The sequence below is a fragment of the Trachypithecus francoisi genome, unplaced genomic scaffold, assembly GCF_009764315.1.
Source record: "Trachypithecus francoisi isolate TF-2019V2 unplaced genomic scaffold, Tfra_2.0 Lachesis_group16, whole genome shotgun sequence".
Lineage (NCBI taxonomy): Eukaryota > Metazoa > Chordata > Mammalia > Primates > Cercopithecidae > Trachypithecus > Trachypithecus francoisi.
In genome coordinates this window covers 63,359,195-63,374,475 of record NW_022681461.1, presented here as the reverse complement: position 1 = coordinate 63,374,475, position 15,281 = coordinate 63,359,195, and the positions used below count along the sequence as shown (strand labels likewise).

Here is a 15,281-nt window from a genome sequence, read left to right as displayed (position 1 = left end):
CGGCTGGCCCAAAAGAAGCACCTGGTGCATGTTGACAATCACAGTTGTGATCCTTTTACACCCAGGGTGAAAAGGTGAAAAGCAGAGACCTCCTTAACTCCACATCCCAAAGGCAGGAGCCAGTGTTACCATGGCAAACTGCAGTCTGGCCTCCTCCCATCTGCTTTTAACTCTAATTTCAAGACTGGACTAAGGACTGTGGTTTTCTGATCTCTCTGCCCAGCCCCTGGCATTCTGTTATGGACGTGTCCCCATCATCCTCATAATTTCTTATGCACCTAGAGCCTTAGGCCCCCTAAGCTTCCCCTTGACACAGGCCTTTGTTGAGCCCCTGCATCCACCAGGGTTTCACTTGGGGATCAGACCCAGTGCCTGCTCCCCCACACCAAAACCAGTGTAGGGCTAGGGGGAACATATACATAAATAGACAGTCGCAGGACTGGGGTGGGTGTTCTCCAGATAGAGGCCTGGACCCTTTAGGAAGCGTAAATGTTCGAAAGACTGTAAAGAAACTCCCACCCCTCAAAATATAACTTAGGAATCAAAATAACATAAACTATTAAAAAGCATAGGAAGCAGTCCAACATAATTCTATTTTCCCTACGATGTTTAATTTTAAATATTGAATATGAGATTCTTTCCAGAAAACTGGGAGTATCCTTATTTCAGTGGCACCAGGAGCTACATTCACAGTGTGCTACACACACAGAGAAGAGCATCAGTGTGTCCCAAGCAGTCCAGATGCTGTCCTGGAAAAGGTGGAGTTTGGCAAGTCCTAAAAGGATGAGAGGTGGATTCTGCTGCATGGAAGGGAAGGAGCAATATGGGCAAAGGCCCAGAAAGACGCAGGGGTACAGGGTGCTCCAGATGGAGCAACTGAGAAGGCTTGTGTGTTGGGGAATGGGGAAGGTGTCAAGGAGGCCTCAGACTGGACTTTGATGAGTGTGGAGGAGTGGTTCTCAGTGGGGCATTCAAGGCAGAGGGACCCAGTGTGGGCTGGAGAGAGCCTTGAATAGCAGGTTAGGGAGTTTAGCTTCAGTCCTTCAGACGGTGAGGAGTAAAGACGGGAGTTGCAGAAAGGTTCCTCAGGGAAGTGAGTAGAGGTCAAGGCTGCAGCTCCAAAGACAGACTTGGTTATCACCCTGCACCCACTCACATGAGCTGGGTGAGCTTGGGCAGACACCTTCATCTCTGAGCCTCAGTAGCCTCCCCTGTAAAAGAGGTAACCACATTGTCTTTCCACGACTGCTGTGAGGATTCAGTGAGTTCTGGTCTGTCACAGACTTCTGCAGATTCCTCCTTAACACCCCTGCTGACTGTTGCCACTGCTCTAGTCTTAATTCAGCCCTCAACATTGACGACTGGACAATAGGCTCCTGTCTGCCAGGGCCCCTTCAGTCCGTCATCCACATGCAGCCAGGGATTAGGGGCCAAAAGGAGCAGAGGGTCAAAGCAGAGGCTGTGGGTTCAGGCCAATAGAGTGACCTTGGCCATGGCACTTGGTTCCTCTGAACCGCCTTCGGACAGCAGCTAGGCGCCATGGACATGTTTAGTGAACGTGGATTCAATTATAAATGCTCAAAAAGAAAAGGGGGCACTAGGAAGCAGGAGGAACAGCAACATCAACAGTGTTGATGATTTTGCATCCCCTCTCCATTCAGCACACACGTGTTCTGCAGCAAATGTGAGGACACTGCATCAGTCATCTCCATCCCTGTGTGCCTCCTGTCCTGGGAGCACCTTGCCACAGAGGATGATTCTAGCATTTAAAGATATGTACCTGGACGCGGTGTCTCACGCCTGTAATCCTAGCACTTTGGGAGACTGAGATGGGCGGATCACTTGAGGTCAGGAGTTCAAGACCAGCTTGGCCAACATGGTGAAACCCTGTCTCTACTAAAATACAAAAATTAGCCAGATGTGGTGGCAGGTGCCTGTAATCCCAGCTACTCAGGAGGCTGAGACAGGAGAATCACTTGAACCTGGGAAATGGAGGTTGCAGTAAGCCAAGATCACACCACTGCACTCCAGCCTGGGCGACAGAGCAAGACTCCATCTGCAAAAAAAAAAAAAAAAAAGATGTGTATGTTTTATGAGACTGAGCACTACCTACTACACTAAGGAGGCAACTGATATGTATGTTTTGATCAGTGTCACCCATAAACACTACTCATATGCATCTGGACCTTAACGGCAAGACAAACTTTCTAACAATTGTCAGAAGACTGTCTATGTGGGCCAAGCGTCATGTGTCTGTAATCCCAGCACCTTAGGAGGCTAAGGTGGGAGGACTGCTTGAAGCCAGGAGTTCAAGACCAGCCTGGACAACAATCTGTGACCCCGTCTCTACAAAAAAGATTTTTTTAAATTAGTCAGGAGTGGTGGCACACTTGGAGTTCAGCTACCCGGGAAGCTGAGGTAGGAGGATCTGTTGAGCCCAGAGTTCAGAAGCTGCAGTGAGCCATGATCACACCATGCACTATAGCCTGGGTGACAGAGAGAGACCCCTGTCTATAAAACATTTTAAAAAATAAGAAGTCTGGCTGTGTGGCACTTAGTGAGATGTCCATCTCCAGCATGGGACCTTCCTAAGAGATTTCCAAGGGTCATTATGACTATGGGAACTTTTCCCCTCACCCATCAACTAAAGCACCTAAGGCTCCTACCTGAGATAACACCAGCTGTGCATACACAGAGATGTTAATGAGGATTGCATGATGGCAGGCATGGCACCTTGCACACGGAAGTGCTTCCTAATATGAAGCAGCTATATTCCTTGCCCTGACTTAGCCCCATCCCAGGGATAGTCCTAAATCCAGCCTTAGGCCTAACCTTGGAGACCCCACCTCAATTATTTCCACATATTAAAACAAAGTGTATCCATACGAAATATAAATCCCACATTAAATATAAAAATTTTGCTGTTGCTTGGTAAACTGCTTTACTACAAGTCTTCCCCAATTGGCCATGATTTCCTGAGAGTCATGCATACTGGAGAATTCTCAAAAAATAAGGAAATTGAGCCTACAAATGGATGTCAAGTGTAATAAAATTGTTTTGATTTCTAAATTTAATAATTAAGTCTGAATGCATTAATTATAACATTTATTAATTTCAGTTTTGTAGTTTCTCTTTTTTTCTATTTAGAGCCAATCATCTTTTTCTAAGCCTTTTACATTTGAATAGGCCTTAAGAAGCTTGTGGGTGCTTGGCCCAGCCCTCCCCCCAGCCCAGAAGATACTCTTTTATGGGGAAAAGCCAGAGCAGCCCCAAGGCCTTCCACCTCCCCGCCCTGTGGCAGGCTTTGCCTAGGCAATGACTCCTCAGTCAATATTGACAATGCGGTGGTCTTGGCCTCTGGCCACCACCACTGCCAGCAAAGTTCAAAGCCTCTTTCTTGTTGGGAGTGGTGATGGGGATGCCTGGGCATTGCTGCCCTCACTGTGGCACTGCTGTGGCCCTGCCCCACCAGTTCACGTAGGCTGCATTTGCACAGAGGGTGTGGCAGGGCGATGGATGGAACCCATAGGTGCCCGCAAGCTGGACAGCCTGCTTTGCAGTGTACCCCCGATCCCAGCCTGGAGTCCTCTGAGGATGGGCCTAGACCCCCCCAAAAGACAACAGCCCCTATGACAGAAGCTTCCTTCCTCCAAGGCCTGGCCCAGTCCTGTGCTCACTGCCACCTTGGCATTCGGCATGAGCCCTGGGCTGTCTCTGGCATGAACCCTGGGCTTCCTGGGTTGGAAGCGCCTCTGCCCTCTGCATGTGAAGACACACACTGAGACTTTAGGGACTCACATCCTGCCACACTCAGCCAGTCACATGAGCCACACACCATGTGCACACCTCCCCTCAGCTGCAGCCTCTCCCACACTCACACACACATCTCTTCATGCTTATGCTGGTGTGAGAGCAGTTGGATGAAAATACACACACCTGTGTCTGTGCACACACTCGCAGCTTCTCCGAGCACGACTCTGGTGCCAGACACACTGAGCCCCTCCCTCTGCCCTGATGGAAGGAATTGGGGCAAATCATTTCAACCCTCAGTTTCCTCATCATAATTGGAGACAGCCCCATCTCACTCACTGAGGAGAGGAGGAGTGTAGCCCCTGACATACATGCGGAGCTGGGCACCTCCTAAGTGCCTGGCCAGTGTGAGCTCTGCCACTCTCCCAAGGCAGACGCTTTGTTTCCTCTTGGTCTCCTCCCTTCTCTAGTCCCCATCCCAGCCTCCTCACTCACATAGGGTGGGAGCTGCATAGCAGCGGTGACCGCAGGTGTGCCCAGCCCAAAGGCGTGCCAAGAGCAGGCAAAGCCCAGCCTGTGGGTGTGCAGTGACCCCAATCTGCCTGCTTGCCTTCCCTGGGCTCGCCTGCCCTGGCTTGCCCTGCTGGCTTTGAACAAAATTATTAGCTGAGCCACGGCCCTTGATCCTTATGGCACTGGTCCTCATGTGAAGGCCTCCTCCTCCCGCAGGCTCCCCCCTCCATCCTGGCAGGGAACCAGAAGTCCTGGGGGTGTCCTGAGCGAGTCCCTTAAGGATGCTCCCCTACAGGCATCCAGTTTGGGAATGAAAGACCCATCACAATGGTGATTGTAGCTTCCATTCCTGGGTGCCCACCGAGTGCTGTTCATCCTGGTCAGTCCTCACTCTGCCCTCTGCAGAAAGTCTGATGAAACCTGCTGCAAAGACGAGAAGCGTGACTCAGAGATGGAGTGACATGCCCAAAATGACCCAGCGAGTCAGTGGCTCAGCATCGGATCCAGGCTTGTTCGGCTCCAGAACTCCTTCCAGTCTTTGCTGTGTTGCCACATGAACCCTGAAATCCCACCTTCACAAGATAACTTCTGGCGTTTCTTTTGGTTTTTGGCATTTCCTGTGTACCAAGTGCTGTGCTAACCTTTTTTAGAAATGATCTCACTTGGTCCTCATGCAAGCCTTCAAGGCAGGCATCTTTGTAGATGAGGAAATGAGACCCAGCGAGGTGTGAGGCCACTTGCTCAAGGTCTGTAAACTCGTGGCACAGAGTTCCAATGCCCAAGTTCTTAACCATCACACCACACTGCCCCCTCCCTGCTAACCCTCTGAAGAGCTGGTATTTCCATGCAGCTGTTCTGAGACTTTCAGGATCTCTTTTTCCCCCAGCTCTGCACTGACCTGCAGGCTGCACTAATGTCACTCGGTGACCTGGGCACAGCTCAGCAGGCCCAGCGCAGCTGTGCCCTGCACAGGTCAGTTCATCCCCGCCTTCACTGAGAGGCAAGTCCCAGGCCAGCCAGACTTTGAGCTTCCTGAGTGGGGTTAGTGCCCAGGTATGACCCCACACAACCCAGCCTCTCCATGTAGTAGGGCTGCTCAATCTATTGCCTCAAGTCACAAAAGGAACCAGCAGCTGGCGGCCTTGAACTTGCCATTGGCATGCCTGCCTTGCCCTCTCACGAGCTCCGTTTGCCCAGGGTGGGGAAGCAATTCTTCCCCCTTTGTCAAAACCCCACAGGGTAAACCTATTGCTTTTATGTCCCCCAATTTACATTTCTTTATTCGTTATTCACCATGTATTTATGAAATACTTTCTGAGTGCTGGATCTGTGCTGGGCCCTGACGATCAAAGGTAAATGGTACAGGGCTGCCCCAGGCTGGAGGGGGTGACCACGACCAACACTGTGACCTTGGCTCAGGGAAGGCTGACGTCCAGGTGGGGTCTGTGGGGGTAGGGGACAGCCAAGAGGGTATGAGGCCCAGCCCACACATTCATGGGGCCTTTAAGTGTGGACTGTGATGGACTGAAGGAAAACCCTGTTCATCAGACAACTCAAAATTCACACCCCCTTTCCTGACCGTAGTGCTTTCAGCACGCTGTGAACTTACACTTTTTTGGAAGAAATCCTAGAATAACACACTCATATTACATTTGGTTGTTTGTGTTAAAAGTAGCAATTTGTCAGCCAGGCGCTGTGGCTCATACCTGTAATCCTAGCATTGGGAGGCGAAGGCGGGTGGATCATGAGGTCAAGAGATCGAGACCATCCTGGCCAACATGGTGAAACCCCATCTTTACTAAAAATACAAAAATTAGCCGGGCATGGTGGTACATGCCTGTAGTCCCAGCTACTCGGGAGACTGAGGCAGAAGAATCACTCGAACCTGGGAGGCAGAGGTTGCAGTGAGCCGAGATTACGCCACTGCACTCCAGCCTGGTGACAGAGTGAGACTCTGTCTCAAAAAAAAAAAAAGTAGTAATTTGTCAAATGTAAATGTTTAAACTATTCTGTAATTGTTATCACCTTGCTTAGGCCTGTCTTCAATTTTATATACACTAATACTACAAAATGGAAAGTACCTTGGGCCTCTGTTGTGCTCTGAGAGGCCCTGAACCCAAACCAGGTCCTGAAGGAGGAAGGGTGGTCCCTTGGGAACAGCATATGCAAAGGCACAGAGGCACTGGCGAGCATGCACATGGACTACTGCAGTTCCTCCGGTGGCTGCATTTTACAGCGTGAGGGGAGCTGGGAGGGAAGCGGGGAGGGAAGCAGGCCTGGGAAGCAGGCCTGGGAAGTAGGGGGACCTGGCGACCTTGAAGGCCAGGCTGAGGAGTGGGGAGCATTTTCAGGGAAGTTTTTCATTGCGGTAGCCCATAGTCAGATTTGGGGTCTCTCTTGCAGTACGTTTCTTTTCTTCTCTATAAAAAGCCCAGTTATCCTAATGACCTATGAGTGCAGGGTATGCAGGTGGCAGCAAGGTCACTTCCAAAACTTCAGAACCGGAATAAAGACATCATTCAGCCCCAAAGGTAGACAGACCTAACCCTGAAGTGCACCTGGGTCCTGGCTACACTCGCTGCTGGTCTCAGTCCCATTTGTCCCTAGCACTGGCCACAGGGCTGGCCACAGAATTGGGCTTGCCAATTCATTAATTAATTCAAAAGCTATCAACTGAGAACCTACTATGTGCCAGATGCTCTCCTAAGCACTGGGATATCATAGTGAATAAGCAGGCAGGGCTCCTGGTCTCACTGGAGCTTATAGTCCGGATGGGGAAACAGACAACATGCGCGTAAACAAATACATATGCAGGGAGTGGCTTATGCTATGGAGAAAATAAAATGAAGACAAGATGGAGTGACTGGGAGTGGAGGCAGTTAGATTAGGGTCATTGAGAAGGTGACATCTGAGTTGAGACCTAGATACCGAGAAGGGGGTGCATGAGAAATGTTTGTTGATGGCAACTGACACAAGTCAGAATGAAAAAGGCTTATTCCAGATTTCATCTGAGAGAGCATTTATAAGCACCTACTGTATGCTGGGTCTAGTGGTCAACAAATTAGACATGGTCCCTGCATCGAGAGCTTACAGTCTAATGGGAGAGAAAAACATTATATAAGAAAATATTCAAGCGGGGCGCGGTGGACCACGCCTGTAATCCCAGCACTTTAAGAGGCTGAGGCAGCGGATCACCTGAGGTCAGGAGTTTGAAACCAGCCTGGCCAATATGGAGAAACCCCATCTCTACTAAAAATACAAAAATTAGCCAGGCATGGTGGATGGCTGTAATCCCAGTTATTTGGGAGGCTGAGGCAGGAGAATTCCTTGAACCTGTGAGGCGGAGGCTGCAATGAGTCGAGATTGCGTCACTGTATTCCAGCCTGGGCGACAGAGCAAAAACTCCATCTCAAAACAAACAAACAAACAAACAAAAAGGCAAATAAGTATAGATTCAAAAATTGTGATCTGAGGGGACCATGAAAGAAAAGGGAGCGTGGGAGGCCTAGACGGGCGGATCATGAGGTCAGGAGATTGAGACCACCCTGGCTAACATGGTGAAACCCTGTCTCTACTAAAAATACAAAAAATTAGCCCAGCTACTTGGGAGGCTGAGGCAGGAGAATGGCGTGAACCCCCAGGAAGCGGAGCTTGCAGTGAGCTGAGATCACACCACTAAACTCCAGCCTGGGTGACAGACCGAGACTCTGTCTCAAAAAAAAAGGAGTGAATGACGTCAATCTGGATGTCTGGGTCTGTGAAGGGATGTCCACTCCTTTTAGAGAGCATGAGAATCTCACCTTTTAGGGAGCCCTCTAGATTTTCATGTATTTCTTAAACTGTTTATTTGAAAGCAGTTAAATTAACAGAATTCTCGCAAAGATACTACACAGTTGTCAATACACCCCACACTCAATTTCCCTGTTATGACTACCTTACATTGCATGGTACATCTGTCACAATTAGTGAACTAATATTGATGTTATGATTCACTAAAGCCCATACTTTTTACAGATGCCTTTTCCTAATGTCCATTTTCTGTTCCAGGATCCCATCCTGTCTCCTTAGGCTCCACAGGGGCATAGCTGTTTCTTAGGCTTTCCTTGTTTTTGGTGACAGTTTTGGGGAGTACTGGTTAGATACTTTGTAGGATGTCCCTCAACTGGAATCTGTCTGATGTTTTTTCTCATGATTAGATTGGAGTTGTGGGTTTGGGAGGAAGATCACAGAAGTAAAGTGTCATTTTCATCCCTATCAAGGGTCCAGACTGCCACCATGACTTACCAATGTTGCTGTTAACCTTGGTCACCAGACTGAGGTAGTGTTTGTGAGGTTTCTCCATTATAAAGTTACTTTCCCCTCCTCCCTTTCCATATTGTTCTCTTTGAAAGTCACTATGCACAGCCATGCTTCAGAAGTGGGGATTTGTGCTCCAACTCTTTGAGGACAGAGTACATAAATTACTTGGAATTCTCCTGCATGGATTTATATATTCTGACTTTTATGCATTTTTGCCAGTATCTTTATGCAAGGTCTTTTTGCTTTTCAGGAGTTCAAGAACCCTGTTGGTATTTCTAGGAACCTAGAACTTTTATTTTATTTATTTATTTATTTAGAGACAGGGTCTCAACTCTGTCACCCAGGCGATCACAGCTTACCACAGCCTCAATCACCCCAGGCTCAGGTGATCCTCTCACCTCAACCTCCCGAGTAGCTGGGACCACAGGCCCTTGCCACCATGCCCAGCTAATTTTTCTATTTTTTGTAGAGAGGTGGTTTTGCCATGTTGCCCAGGCTGGATTAAAACTCCTGGGCTCAAGCAACCTGTCCACCTCGGCCTCCCAAAGTGTTGGGAATAGAGTTGTGAGCCACCACGCCCAGCTGAGGTATCTTATTTCAATTAACAAAATGCATGAAGTTACCAAGACATTAAATTGGAGGGTAGGAAAAAAGCCAGACTTTTTTTTTTCTTTTTCTTTTGAGACAGAGTCTCGCTCTGTCGCCATGCTGGAGTGCAGTGGCACAATCTCGGCTCACTGCAACCTCCGCCTCCTCGGCTCAAGTGATTCTCCTGCCTCAGCTTCCCAAGTAGCTGGGACTATAGGTGCCCGCCACCATGCCCAGCTCATTTTTGTATTTTTGTAGAGATGAGGTTTCACCATGTTGGCCAGGATGGCCTTGATCTCTTGACGTCGTGATCCACCCACCTCAGTCTCCCAAAGTGCTGGGATTATAGGCGTGAGCCACCGTGCCTGGCAAAGGCCAATAATTATTTTAATTTTTTTTCTATTGTCAATACCCATTAGTGAAAGAAGATTTGGGAAATAAAAGCAGAAAGAGAAACTCTCTCATCCCACTATGCAGGGCTATTATTCACATCTCAATTTAATTTTTCTTCTGTGCACAGTTATTACATAGGATATACTATGTGTACTTTTATTTCTTGTCTCTTCTTGCCATTTTTCTTTTGCTTATTATCACATCAAAAACATTTCCCCCATGTTGCTATACAAACTTCATAATAATTATTTTCAGTAGCTGTTAAATATCCCCTCACGTGTCTTACAGTATCCACCTCCCTGAATCTAGCACGATGCCTGGCACATAATTATTTGTTAAATGAATGCACATACAACAAAATAATCATTCTCTCATTTTTAGAAATGTACGTCATTTTCCTTTTCCCTGATTCTAAATAGTTCCAAGACAAATAGATAATCCCTTTAAGATAGTGTCCCAGAGTGGAATTACCACGCCAGCAGGGACCAAAAATTTTTAAGATCAATGCACCAAACCAGAAATCTTCCATCTCTCTGCACCACCGGCAGTTGTGTCAAGGGTAATAATTTACAATTGATTAAAGAGTTTGTGGGGTGTTTTTTTCCCCATCTTTTTTCTCCCTCCTTTCCCTCTCCCCTCCTACCAAAAAGGGAAGAAATTATCTGAGAAGGTGAAGATGTTCTCAGACAATCATATTAACATATTCCAACAATCGCAATTTGCAAAATAGTAATCACAACTCCCAGGATCTGGGAGGCATTAATCAAAGCTGCAGGTTTAATTCCATTTTAAATATTGATGAAATGTGCTTCGGCAGCCTCACCCTGGTGTAGCAGGGCCAGGGGAGCCGCAGAGAGGCGCAGGGGAGGCGAAGGGAGGGTTGGTGAGCAGCTGCTGGGAGGGGAGGCATCTGTGATTCAAATTGGTGGCTGTACAGCCAGGTAGAGAGTGAAAGGGGTAGTGAAGAGGGCTGTTAAGTCCATTGCTGTCAATTTTTAACGATCAGGGAGGGGCCTGAGGACTGGTTCAGCACAATAAACCCAGTTTGTCTGGTTTCAGGGGTTACTGCTGAAGAGGTTGCAGCTGCACTGATTCGAATAGCCTGGAGACTTCAGAACTGTAATTATCAACCAGGCTGCTCAGAGTGTGGCAAAAGTGGGCTCCACCAGCGCTTAACTCCTTGTGTGCTGACACATCATCGCTGCTTTCCCCACCCCTGGGTTTCCCAGCCTCAGCGGGGACTCCCAGGCAGCCTCCCCAGAGGAAACTGAGGCTCACTGGCTGCTTACTAGAGTGTGCCAGGCAGCAAGCTGTTTTCCTTAGGTCTCATGTAAAGAAATGGTGGGGAGGTGGTTAGTGATATGGGGGCAGTCTCAGCTCCTGACGTGCTAACATCTGCCCTGGGGTGAGAGGTCAGGCTGCAGAGCCTGGTGAATCTTGGTTTGAATCCACTGGCGATGGACTTAGGACAAGGCTCTCCCCTACCTGACTGGGCTGTTACAGAGATCCAATGAGACACAGTGTCTGCAAAGCACCAAGCACACATAGGCTGTCTGTGAGCCTCCATCTCTCTGGCTCTGGGTCTGGTGCCTTTCACAGAAAAGGAAGGCATCCCTGGCAGGGGATCTGATTCATGCAGCTTTCCGCCGGCCCTCTGTGTTTCAGCTCTCAGGGAGTGCCCTAGTTCCCAAGCATCTGCCATTTGTCACCCAAGGAGGGTGGGCAGACCTATCCTCCCATCTCTTAGGCAGGAGGCACTGGGCTAGACACAGGGTAAGGAGAGGAGGCAAGAACTCCTCCAGTGCTCTGGCCCTCAGGAGAACTGGTTAAAGGCAGGGAGTGGCACCAAGGGAAGGGAGGAGTGGCGGGAAGGTGGAAAGGCAGGAAGGCAGGGGGAAGGCAGCGTGGTGTGAAAAGAGTATGGGCAGCTGGAAGGATGTTGCAGGAAGGATGTGCAGGACTCATTGACCCTCCTCCTGGAAGGAATGTAACCCCAAGAGACATTCTCCACATATCCATGAAGGGGTGTGGCCAAGAACGCTTGTCCCAGCATTGTTCCTGGTAGTGGGACTTGCAGGCAACCTCCGCAGCCACCACCAGCATGGAGAGGAAAATGTGACGGAAGCCAAGCATGGAATATTAGGCAGCAGTAAGAAGCAAAGAGCTGGATGTACACACAGCAACAAGAATAGGTCTTGAGTGAAACATGTGAAACATAATGAAAGCCACAGCACAATGCCATTTCTGTAAATTAAAAACACATTTGTACACAAAACAGCAGCACATATTTTACAGAGCAGCATGCATTTTGCGGATTCTCTATCCTACCACTGGAGTAGGTCCCTGTAGTGGTGGAGGAGGGACCCAGTGTGGGTTTGGAGGAGAAAGGAGGAAAAATGAAAATAAAGTAAATCCACAGAGGGGTCTTGCACAGAGAGATGATGGCAGCATGCTGTGGACTGAAGAATGTGATTCAAGTCTCTCTATTTGAGGTTTAAAAAACAGCATAGGCTTTATAGCTGGACAATCCTAGGTTCCAGTCTGAGCTCTCCCACATACTGACCCTGTGGCTGTGGACAAGTACTTTGGCCTCTGTGAGCGTCTGTTTGTTCATCTGTAAAATGGTGGTGAAGGCTTGCCCATTGGGTGGTTGGTCATGAAGATTAAACTAAGGCGACACTGCGTTTAGGGCTTCAGGGCACAGCCAGGAGCTCCTGCTCCTCTCCGTTCCCCACTGAAAGGCCTGAAGTAAACAAGAGGGTGTTAGTCCCCTGGGGGAAATCATGGGTCCTTGAAAGAGTCAAGAATGGAGAGCCTAGAAAGGAAATGAAAACCTCAGGACTCTGTCTCCTAGCACCACCAGCAAGGCCTAGACCCGCTGTCCTGGGGCTGTCGTGTGTGGGCTGTCAGACCAGGCAAGTGCCTGACTGTGAAGCAGCTGCTCTCTGCCTGTGAGGATGAGTCCACCTTAAGGTGGCCAGACTGCCTCATGCTTGCCTCCACCAGCAGCACCCAGTTAGAAATCCTTCTGTGTTCAATTTCCCCAAGACCAAGCACTCCGAGGCATTCAGTGTAAATGAAAGGTCTGTTCCTCCCCACACAAAGCTAAACAGACAGGCCATCCACAGACCATCCCAGTCCCAAGACCCCACCTGGGAAACCCCCAGGCCAGGGAAGATCCCAGCGAGCACCAAGCATGACCAGCTCTTCCTCTTTCCTTGCAGATGATGACGAGCACGAGTGGATCACCCGTACCTGTCGAAAGGGCTAGGACGAGATTGTGAGTCATAGGCCCGAGCTGTGAACTCTGTGGCTGCCTCCACCAGAGGTTTCCATCTGCCCTGCTGGCACTGGCTGCCCTGGGGGACAGGCTGTAGTTCTAGAACCTGACTTTTAACTCAGGAATAAAGACTTTCTGTAGTCAGTGGCCCCAAGTGTATTTGCCTTAAAAGATTGTTTCTCAGTGGGCATCATTTCACCTAGACAAAATTGTGAGCTATAGATATTCCCAGGACCCACCCTAGACCTCCCAATCAGAATCTCTGGGAATGGGGCCTAGTAATTTGTATTCCCAGCATTTCGCATGCATCTGAACGTTTGAGAACCATCTCTTTATAATAGATAGACGTAATTGAGCACTAACCGGTGCAGGTAGTGTGTGTGCATTATCTCCACTCCTTACAACAGCCTTGCAAGGGGAAGGCTTTTGCGGATGAGGAATCTGAAGTTCAGAGAGACAGAGTGACTTGCTTGGTCTCAGAGGGCAGTAGGACCTGATCACTGTGCCCAGTCCTGCAGCAGTCATGGGTTCTTAGTTTCTGTTTCTGGTTGGGCCAGTGAAGCCCCTTCCTCATCCCTCTTTTCCGCTTATGACTAAAGACAGAAACTAAAAACCATGGCTTCAGGCTGCTGAAAGTCTAAAACAAAACAGAACAGAAAAACAACAACAACAAAATAAGGTGGGTTGGACAAGCTTGTTAGGCCCAAGAATGATTACTCAGGCCTGTCTTTCCCTCTTGGCAGCTCCCCCATTTGAACCTCACATCCTAAGCACAGAATCAGCATGGTGCCGTAGAAAGAATGTGGCTTTGGAGGCCGGGTGTGGTGGCTCACGCCTCTAATCCCAGCACTTTGGGAGGCCGAGGCGGGCAGATCACATGAGGCCAGGAGTTCGAGACCAGCCTGGCCAACATAGTGAAACCCCATCTCTACTAAAAATACAAAAATTAGCCGGGCATGGTGGCATGTGCCTGTAATGCCAGCTACTTGGGAGGCTGAGGCACCAGAATTGCTTGAACACGGGAGGTGGAGGTTGCAGTGAGCCGAGATTGCACCATGGTATTCCAGCCTGGGTGACAGAGCGAAACTCCGTCTCAAAAAAAAAAAAAAAAAAAAGAATGTGGCTTTGGCATCATATAAAAAATGGTTGTAATAATGCTTTAAAACAATACAGTAGCTGTGTGATTAAATAATACAAGTAAGGGACCTGGCGCATAGTAGGTATTCAACATGTGTTTGCTTGAAAGAACAACTTGTTAGTGGTCCAATCGTTTCTCAAAATCATCCCGGAGGTCACATTTGTCAGCTAAAAATCAGAAGAGGAAGCGACAACATGTTCCAGGGCCACACATGGGCCATATGCATCCTGGATCTTTGTCTAACTGTTCCTCCTTAGAGGTTGCTAGATCCTGTCACCCCCTGTGCTCTGTGCCCTGGCTCACCAGGGCTGCCCAGTGGAGGCAGAACAGTGAGTCAGGCTTGGAAGGCAGGAGAGGAAATTGGATCTCAAACTAGGGACCCGAAGGCGTCATGCTGGGGCAGAGCCAGGAGGCAGCGGGAAGGGAGGCCTGGGCTCACTCTCAGCTGCACCAGGGAGCAGACTTGGGATGATCACCTCTCCCCAAGATGCCAGTCCCCTTGGTAGGTAGAGTTGAGCTCCACTGGTGGTTTCCAAACTGTATTTTGAAAACAGAAGGGACATTCATGTAAAGAAACACACAACCAAACTCACATATTTTCAAAGATACACATGTATCTAAACATTTGAAAATGGATTGGAAGAGCAGATGTATGAAGAGCAAGAAATGGGGTCAGGATGGCAGATTTAAAAACTAACAGAATAGAGGGGCCCTGCAGTCAGTGACTCATGTGCACCATGAGCTGAGGTTTCTGAGCAACTCATTTCTGTGCAGGGCCACAGCAGGTCAGGGAAGCCTCTGCATTCTGCAGGGCAGCTCTGCTCTCCACACCAGGAGCTTTGGCTTGAGCAAATGATTCTGCTGCTGAAAGACATTTGACAACCACCAGAAAGATGCTCTTTCACTCCTCAGGTTATGAGGTGGCTCTGGAGCCTGACAAAACCACTATAAGACCCAGTCTTGTGCAGAAGCTGGGGCCCTGCTGCCCATTCCATATTCCTTTAACTTCACCCTATTAAATTCTTCCCCATCTTCCAAACAGGCTCCTCTGCACCTCCCTCCCTGCCCCACCCTCTTGCTTACCTATTCTGTGACCTTCTCGTCTGCTACGATCCAGCTCTAATACCCACCCCCTTGGCTCCCACAGTATTCGCCAGACCGAGAGCTCCTCCAGGGCAGGGTCTGGCTGGGAGCCTTTTCTGAGAGTGCGAGCCAGCGCAGGGCCCAGCAGAGAGTGTGTGTTCAGAGACTGGAACGGAGGGCATCAAGCAGCCTGATTCCTTCCAAACCTTAGATAAGAAGCAGGTGTGACTGAGTACT

General features: G+C 49.0%; 1 protein-coding gene across 2 annotated transcripts in view; it reads left to right on the top strand.

Annotated features, from left to right (window-relative positions):
• Positions 1 to 12,974, top strand: part of MORN5 (MORN repeat containing 5) — a 39,821-nt gene extending 26,847 nt beyond the window's left edge. Inside the window, exons 5-6 of one of the 2 annotated variants that reach the window (XM_033237565.1) lie at positions 10,603 to 10,662; positions 12,768 to 12,974. In XM_033237565.1, coding sequence (XP_033093456.1) covers positions 10,603 to 10,662; positions 12,768 to 12,814 — 107 coding nt within the window. In that variant the 3' untranslated portion in view covers positions 12,815 to 12,974. The remainder of the gene's footprint in view (positions 1 to 10,602; positions 10,663 to 12,767) is intronic. The other variant, XM_033237567.1, reaches the window with a different exon arrangement.
• Positions 12,975 to 15,281: the final 2,307 nt, after the last annotated feature.